Source organism: Lottia gigantea (genome assembly GCF_000327385.1).
Source record: "Lottia gigantea unplaced genomic scaffold LOTGIsca_42, whole genome shotgun sequence".
NCBI lineage: Eukaryota > Metazoa > Mollusca > Gastropoda > Lottiidae > Lottia > Lottia gigantea.
In genome coordinates, this window is record NW_008709463.1 from 552618 (window position 1) to 562319 (window position 9702).

At 35.5% G+C, this 9702-nt stretch overlaps 1 protein-coding gene across 1 annotated transcript; it reads left to right on the forward strand.

Annotated features, from left to right (window-relative positions):
- Window positions 1–2671: 2671 nt before the first annotated feature.
- LOTGIDRAFT_178826 (hypothetical protein) lies at window positions 2672–8876 on the forward strand (the record flags this gene model as incomplete). Its single annotated transcript, XM_009060374.1, has 2 exons — window positions 2672–4109; window positions 8818–8876. 2 exons carry the CDS (start codon window positions 2672–2674, stop codon window positions 8874–8876), a joined length of 1497 nt encoding a protein of 498 aa, XP_009058622.1.
- Window positions 8877–9702: the final 826 nt, after the last annotated feature.

A 9702-nucleotide genomic window follows, 5' to 3' on the forward strand; every position in this document is an offset into this window, starting at 1 on the left:
CAACTCAGTTGCATGAGATTTGAGTTCAAATCTTATGACTACTATTCTTAATCGGAACCATACACAACTGGTAATCACCATGGTGTGAGGGCTTCGACTAGCAACGTGTCTCATCAAGAGTTCATTGCCCTTTCTATAAGTCTAATATCGTGTATAATTTTTCATCATTACGAATCGTCTAAATTTGTCTCAGCATGTGGGCGATAATCATACGTGTTTGAAATAACAAATATATAAATGTGATTGCCTGTGGCCATAACTTTCTAACATGAATGACTGATGTCTATTTTTAGAAGGCTTTGAAAGAAAAATCTGACAAATTGAAAGGTAGTTTATGTGCACTTCTATATGGGCTATCTTTCATTTGTAATTAACATATCAAATAAACAATATTAGCTATGTAGACTCTCTGAAATAGATGTAGAGTTGGCAGTCAATATCACAATGAATTAGAGAGTTTCGGAAAAGCGAGCATGACATGCCTTGCTAGAAACACGAGACAATTTTATAAGTAAAGCTCAAGTTCAACTGTTTCTGATATTTATACATGTACTACATTGATTCAATCTACTTCAACATCAAATTCATCGAGTACAAACAAACCATTTCAATATCGATGAATGCAAATGCATCCCCATCTTTGATTGATTATGAATATACCATATAAACAATATTAGCTATGTTGACTCTCTGAAATGGATGTAGAGTTGACAAAGGCACAATTGATGAAGGCCAAAAGCATCTCCATATTTATCTGTCAATCGGATTTAAAATCGTATGACTGAAATGATACGGTGTAAACTCTGATAAAAGCTGACTCGGTATATATAAATGGAAAAATATTCGACCGATATGTTATCTGATAGTGACTTAATACAATCGCCGGTTTACATAAGTATAAGCGGATAATGACCTCGAACGATCTCGAATCGTGGTGGCATCTCTACTCCCACATTATGTAAAAGAAATTCGGGATACAGAAAGCCATTTCCAGCAGTAATCGACAATAATAATTTGCGCTCCACAATTTTTTTTATCATTATTGTACGCTCAAATAATCCTGAAATGATCATTCCGAAATTGCTAACCAGAGGATCTAGGGTTCGGCAATAGGTTCTGGATTATCCACTCCGTTTCTCTCTGTTAATGATGTAAGTTGAGGGTGTTGATAAGACAAAAACATGTTTTGGATAAGACAAAATGAGAGGCCATATGAGCTACAAGCTGAGCACAATAAAAATCCCTTGCAATCCTCGCAAAAATCTGGTGCTAAAAGGTAGAAGAGGAAACCTATTTTATTTGAACTCCTTGAATGTCCTACTATTTATATATAACTTTAAACCGTCGTTGATCTGTTATACTGACATACTTTCATCATCCGTAATCGTAATCTTAATGTGAAGTTAAGCCAAAAAAATAATAGTTTCTCGTTTTTATTATAAAAATGTCTGACGGCAAATCCTTAAAGCTCATAACTTATTTTCAGAAATAAAAACGTCTATACGAAATATACTTATAATCTAGGTCGTTGCACATTTAAGTGTCACCTTGCATCATTGTTATCTTCCGGGTGGAAGTAATGTATATGGAACATTTTGACGTTTCTGGCACTTGACACTCAGTATGTTTTTCAGTGTGGTAAAGGGTCGAGGTGGCTGAGCGTGTTACTGATTTCAGACATTCAACCCTACACCCAACTCAGTAATGTCAGTTCGAATAGGGCCAATATATCGCGTTATCGTATGAGAAAGTGTGTACGTTGAGGGTACCATGGCAGCTGTCCTGGCTTTATTTTCCTCCATTGCATACGGCTCGATGTTAAGGTCCATTATCAATACTATTACCATTACCAAATATAAGGTATTTTAAATATATAGTAGGACAACCATTATAAATAACAATCTTTCAAAGGCATATTAGAAGCACAGGTTATAGATAAGACAATTTATAGATAGATACTTCTAGAATATTTATTACTTTAACGTTTCAATGTGGTTCTCACACTGTCATCAGAAATATATTATTATATTCCTGATGACGGTTTGAGAACCACATTGAAACGTTGAATTAATAAATATTCTAGAGTATCTATCCATAAAATTGTCTTATTTATTTAATTATAAAGAACGTTAACCTTGAACTATTTAATATACATCAAGTATGATTATATAACGTGACTTCAAGTAGGATACCCTTCGACAAATTATAGTATAGCTCGAATTGACGAACGGAGGGTTCAATTTTGGCGTTCCTCATAAAGAGTCTGCGTTCGGGTTTAATCATTTCATGCTTTGATTGATTGAATGTTCTTCCTTCCAAAGATCCAAAGATTGTATCAGTATTTCTTTTATTTTATCATTAAATACTAATTCACTTAAAATTGATATTCCTTTTTGAAAAGTTCATAAGCTGCTACAAATGTATTGTATTTTTTTTTTTATTTCGAGTTTCGTTTTGCGGATTTTATCAGACCAATTACACCCCAGCTTGAAATAAATATGATGCGCAGATAAAGTATCTGTGTAACTATTTATCTTATCTCAAAATATATTAAGTATGTTGAAATGAGCGGTAGGAGTCTGTTGTAGAGGAATGCTTGACTTATTTGTTTGTTTTTGTTTCTGAAGCGTGTACAAGGACTGTTTGGTACAAGGACTGTTTTAGTAGAACAATGGCGATAACTTACTTCAGTGATACCTCAAATCTACAAGCCAGTTTAGCAACATTCGTGGTGACGTTAATTGGAGCTAAAATTGTGCTACATCTAATCCAGAAGGATAATGCTCCACCAGGACCACAAGGGCTTCCTCTGTTAGGATACCTGCCATTCTTTGGAGAATTTCCGTACAAGACCTTCAAGAAACTTCGACGTCAATATGGTGACATATTTTCAGTACAGATGGGGAGTTTTCCAGCAGTCGTTCTGAACGGTAGAGAATTGATAAAAGAAGCCTTGGTGAACCGTGGCGATGATTTTTCGGGAAGACCAAACTTCTACTCCAGCCAAGTCTGCGGACCAGAAGCTTTGTTACTACAGTACAGTGACATCACAGTTCTTCATAGAAAGTTGGCGACTAATTATCTGCAAAAATTTACAGAAGCAAGGCACAATCCGATCGAAGAAATGGTCAACGACGAGGTAAGGATCGCCTCCTCTGAATTTGCTGATACTAATGGGAAGCCTTTTTATCCTCGAGATATTATATTCCAATGTGTTGGTAGCGTGATCTTTCAGATATGTTACGGACGAGATGTCAATATTCGAGAAGAAAATCCAAGCTTTGTCGAATTTACCAAAAGTTCGTCCGATTTTACTCAATTTGTGGCATCAGGAAATCCAGTTGAGGTTATGCCTTATTTGAGGTATGTTATGCCTTGGAAGGTCACCAAATTTAAACAGATCATGAAGAGACTAGTGTCAATTCGTATCAATCAGGTGAAAGAAATTATGAAATCCTATAGACCGGGCCATATGAGACACTTAGCGGACGGTTTGATTTCCGCCTACCAAGAAGAAAAAAACAAACCAGATTCCGTCTTTACCGAACAGAGAGTCTTTAAAACACTGGACGAAATAACCGGAGCTGGTTTTGAATCGATTGCCACAACTCTGACCTGGACAGTTTTAATGCTTGCAGCTCATCCGGAAATTCAAGAAAAGGCACACCAAGAAATCGAGCGAGTTATCGGAAAGCGACAACCAAAGCTTATGGACAAATTTGAACTGAACTATTGTCAAGCTCTAGTCAATGAAGTAATGCGGTTTACAAACATCGTACCGCTAAGTTTTCCACATGCAGCTACCAAGGACACGGAGTTGGCCGGGTACACCATCCGAAAGGGGACTGTGGTTATCCCCAATCTTCACTCAATTAGTCACGATCCGGAATTGTGGGGAGATCCGGATACATTTAGACCAGACCGATACCTGGATAGCAACAGTCTGCTAGATAAGTCGTCTGTGGATAAATTTAGTGTCTTTTCTATTGGACGAAGAAAGTGTTTGGGGGAAACTTTGGCACGTAAAGAACTTTTCTTATTTACTGTCGGCATGCTACAGCATTGTAAATTCACCAAACCGGACCATATCAAGGAATACACGTTCGCAAGTCAGTTGGGTTTGACAGAAGAGCCGAAGCCGTTTGAGGTATGTGTAAGTTTGAGGGACTAATTTAGGTGATAAGAAGAACATTCGTGAAAATGTCATCGCGATTCATCAGTTGAAGTTGTGCTGTATTTTACATCTATGATTTTAACATTAACTCTAAGGTGATACTAATTCGAAATCACAGATGACAGTCATCCGAAAACTTAAACATGGTTAAAGATTGTGAAAACTATCCCGTAATTTATTATCAAAACGTTACGTGGCTAAAAAAATCGTTGTATTGTATTATTCATTTACTTCGTTATAGCGAACTTCTGGACAAATATTACAAATTCTTGCATCTTGGTCAGGCATAAATTTGTCTGATGTTGTTCTATAGAGTAGTGGGTGGACAAAGCAGACCATGCTTACTCTTTTCGAAACACCTGATGGTACTTCTCTTTGGGGGATTCCACTACTACACAACTTTTACGGAATTGCGTTGCTTGTACCCCTTTTTATTGTCAATGTCTATCAAATTTTGACTGGTCATGTCATTTGGTGATCAAAGCAAAACAGAACGGGAAGATGTTGTCGATGTTGCATTCAACGAGACTACAAGCTCAGATTACCAGTGAGATTATGCTTGAATTCTCACTAATGGAATGCCTTATTAAGCTTCCTACTACATACACTCTCCCTTTGACCGGGGGTGATTTGAATTTTCTATATATATATAAATATATAAATACATGTTTTGATGTAGTTTGAAATTTTATGACGCCGAGGTATGGCAGACTATTCAAGGCCCATTTATTATATTGATGTTTATGCCTTCAAGCTTTGAACCAAAGAATATAATAAAGAAATAGCTTTTTTATTTGAAAACCTGATTCTTTGTGAATGAAACTGCGTCTGATCTAATAGTAAGAGGGGTTATTGTCATGTACTTGAACAAAGCTGCAAAGATGTTTTATTTTAATTATATCAGGATTTAGGGCGTGACTCTTCAATAATACAATCGAGTGCAGAAAGGTATACTTGGTTTTAATGAATTTTTCAACAATTTTCCACATTTATGGCTCTCGAGTTCCTAGTCCAGACACTTTATTGATAAGTGATAAGAACAGAGGAGGATGTCTCAAACAAGGCAGAAACTGCAAATTTTCCCTTTTTCAATTCCGCGTCACTTCTAGTCCATCAGAGTACAGATAGGTCGTTATGATTATGTGGTATAAATATCGCAGGTGTGTCGTCAGGCACCTGATACCACTTTTCATTTTGAAATACTTCCTCACTTATGATTAATATACTTCCTCGTGTGAAAAGTTCATTAGCCGATAGCAATGGTTCGCCAATACTTTGTTTGGATTTCGGGTTTCGTTTTGTGATTCGGATCAGTAATATTTGGTTTATTTATTACACACAACATTGTCTTTCAATAATATGTTTATTTTCTTTAGAAATTTTCATCATAAAAATATTTTAAGCTATAGATTTATAATCAATATTGACTTGTCCACCTACTGATTCTTTTTAAAATCAAATTCTAAAACATTGGAGGGTAATTGAAATAAATATTAGTTTTTGAAATCACTAAGACAGATTGATTATAACTATCTATTATCGACAGAGATTCCAACGGTTCTTTGACATTTATTCAGTATTTTACAATAATCTTATCTAACATGGAATCGTTATGATCGACAAGATATCATCCTAAAATAGTAACGGTTGTCTGAAAATAGCCAGTGACGCTGTCAACACTAGTATTTTTTTATCCTTGGTACGTTTCATCCTCATTGAAGACAATTACGATTTTCAATTTTACTGTTACTAGTGACATGATGTCACCGAAATGCTGTATAAAACTAAAAAAAAAAAAGTACTAACGATCCGAAACGCGAAACGAAACCTAAAGCAGCTATTAAACTGTTCATATGAGGAAGTATATCATAATCAAGGAAGTATTTAAAAACTGGTTAGATCCGATGTTCGATGGGGAAAACGCTGTATATATGTCGGAATCACAATGTTTCTGATCCAGCAAATAACGATGAATATCTTCATGCTTTTTTATCAGCATGCCAGGATTAACAAACAGAAGTACAATCAGGTATTACCAAAATATCTTTCAGCTGAAGTCATCTAAAAAAACATTTTGACGAAACATTGGTAGCGGCTAATGAACTTTTCACATAAGGAAGTATATCAACCATAAGTGAGTAAGTGTTTCATAATGAAAAGTAAAGCGGGCTGAAGTTACTGGCCATCTTAAGTGGGACAAACATATTAATTACCAAATGAACACGGTGTTATTTCCCTCGCCTTCAGCACTGAGTGTTAAGCCACTTATTTTATGAATGAACATCGTATAATCCTATCAATGGAAGAATTAAGGGTGATATCGATGTGGCTGTCTGGTACGACAAGGAGAACTGAGAAACAACATACTTATTCTGATTAAATCTTATCTTCACCTTCAGCACTCAATCAATTATCCACTGCCATTGATCACCAGTCTGCCGGAGTCCACGTGGAACCTTCTCTGTTAATTTGTGTCAAATAAAAACCGCAAAGGGCAAAGATGAGTAAGAGAAGTTAATAGGTGTCAAATGAAATATGACAGAGGTTTGCAAAGACGAGATACTGGTGTCCGTTTTTATGTACGATAGTCGATACATTAGAAAATTAAAACTTCGTGTTTTAGCGTTGAACCCTTTCTGTGTTAATATGGGTTTAATGAAAACTGTAAAGATACGAGTATCAGGGACACTGATAACATCAATTTACACCATTTCAATTTTCAATCAGACGTCTGTGGTTTCTGTAATTCCACTAAACCAAAATAGTTGATGACGCAACAAATCGCAAAATATGCTTACTCACATAAAACCCTTCGCGATTATGTTAATATAATATTATAAGGCAATAAATAAATAAAATCAGTTACTTTATACATGGTGAATTTTAAAATAAAATAAACAGACAAGTTAAACTCACCAGCCTTATAATTATTATTACATTTCCTAATCAGAGGGAGACCAATAGAACAGCCTATTATTACATCCCACAATCAGAGGATTAACAATAGTTCAGCCTATTATAAATTTAAAAAACCGCTTTACAATACCTTTAATACATTTATTATAATTTAGAAGAACTGGATGGCTAAATCAGTAAAACCATTTAAGTAGTGTTCGTGAATTGTTTATAATCAATGAATTATACTCGGTAAGAATCTTGCGTGATTTACTGCAAATTCTGCAATTTTGTTACATAAAAAATATCAATGAACTAACTGAATGAATTTCCATTAAACCTGAAAGAAACAAATTTTGAGTTGGAAATTAAATTAAAAGGAAGTAAGAAGGCTGTAAACCTATCAGTTTACTCCTTCCAGAGTTCCAAACAAGATCAGAGTGTCACGAGGACTTCAAGGTTCTCTGGTTTCACGTAATGGAAAAATAATGGACTGGTAGACCAAAGGCGATTTGTTCCTTCAGCTAGCTGCGATACTATTAATATTGCAAATATAAGACTGATAACTGTCTTCAGGGTATAATATTTTGGTGTCATTATTTCCGACGGAGGAAGACTGGTACAATTCCGGAATCTATGATATCAAAGGATAGTTATATTGAGTAATACTGAATCGTGAACTGCGTGCATCCGATATAAATTCCCATAAGTTCGAGTGATGATAAGGTCAGGATATGAATCCCTTATAAAGTTAAATGAGATAGTCATACGATGGCTAATGGTGTCTGACAGATATTCACATACAGTACCAGTGTTATTGAAATGGTTCATTCTTGGATTGTGTCCCTTTGCACTGTATGTAAAACTGATCATTCACGTGACTCATTTTTCTAACCACAACATCTAAATGAGTTGTGGTAGATGAGGAGGGTGTTAGTAGAAATTTTAGTACGTAGCCATTTGCTGTATATATGTCGAATTGATAATGTTCCTTGCGTACCACACGTTGTCTTATCGAGCTAATATCTTAATAACGTTGAATATCGGGTTAGTGTTTTCCTCTCATATTTATTACTGGATGCTTTTTCCTCCCCTGTCTCTATTTATACACAGTCACGTAGACAGCCGCGAACCACCAGGCTTTGCCTCCTGTCGGTCGAACGGTAAATGGGACGATTCTGCACTCCTTCATCTATATATACCCAACCCAATACGGGTGCCATTGAGACTTGAACCTATTTCGCTTATTACGTCCTGTTTGATTACGAAACACAGAGACGAAGCAATACCATCAACCAATCTGAAATCTTGGTACTTTGAATTTAAAAATACTTGCAAGCAATGATGCTGTTGACTAAAGCGCCATTATTTCATTATTTAGGAAGCATATAGCCAATATACATGTTATGGAGACTTGGACCTCGTTAGCTCACACTTCTCTTTTTACGTCTGGTTTGATTAGGAACACACAGACTAGATTAGTCATATCAAGTATCTTCTGGTACTCAAACCTCACAAAGTATCTTATAAAGCAATTTCCATGAATTAGTGTAGTTATTAGTGTACTGTATTTACCATTCTGAAGTAGCACTAACAATCCAATCAATCTACCCATTGTAGGACAATCCACTTCGCTTCTCTTCTAATGCCATTCAATTACACTTAATTAATCATCTAAAGCTAAATAAACCAACTTCTTAACACTTCTAGTGTTTCTTGTCGCATTTTCTTTTAATGTGGTAAACCAGGCTGCAAACTAGGTCATTCAAACCCTAGACATCTAGAGCAGCGAGTTAGGCGATCGTGAATGCTACTCCCTCGGGTACATTGGTAATGAAAGCCTGTTCTATTCCCGAGGGGATTTAATGATTTTAAGGTAGTCCATTCAATAAAAAATAATAAATGTTATTTGTATTTCCAAGCTTACTGTAATTTAACACCAACACAATTGTAAAATTAATTTTTGAATCAACCTGTAACCGGGTTTGCCAACTCGGCTTAAGGAGAGCCGACATAGCCATTACTGTCACGATTTATGTATCTTCATTGATTCATTTGTATAATTTTATTGATAACATCAAATTAACAGGAACTGGAAAATACTACCATGGTATCAGAACCAGGGTAAGAATGTTGACCAAAACAATGTCCGAGTGATATGAAGCGTGTAAACTGGAGGTAATCGGATAGAAAAACTAGGTCATGATTGACCTGGATATACAATTTATATTAATTTGGTAATGAGGTCCGAATTTAGACTCCATAGACATAATATATTTTACCAGGAAGAAAACTGCAGTAGAATGTAAGACTTCTATTGTTCTTCGATTTAACAAAGACCGGATTTCAAACGTGGAAAGTTTAAAAGGTCCCATCTAATTATTCTAATATCCGCCTTCTCATCTGAAATCCGGCTCGCACAGAATTCAATTTCACTTAATTCTAGACATTCTTTGATGCTTTTGAAGGTGAAGCGCACAATTCTTAACAAGATACATCATCATGTCTATTCTGTGGTTAATTCGTCCATTAACATCTACAATCAAATTTGCAGAAGATGAAAATCTCCAATGAAAAGCTCACAATAAGATCAAGAATCAGTACATCAATGGAAAATTTTGACGAAAGAATTA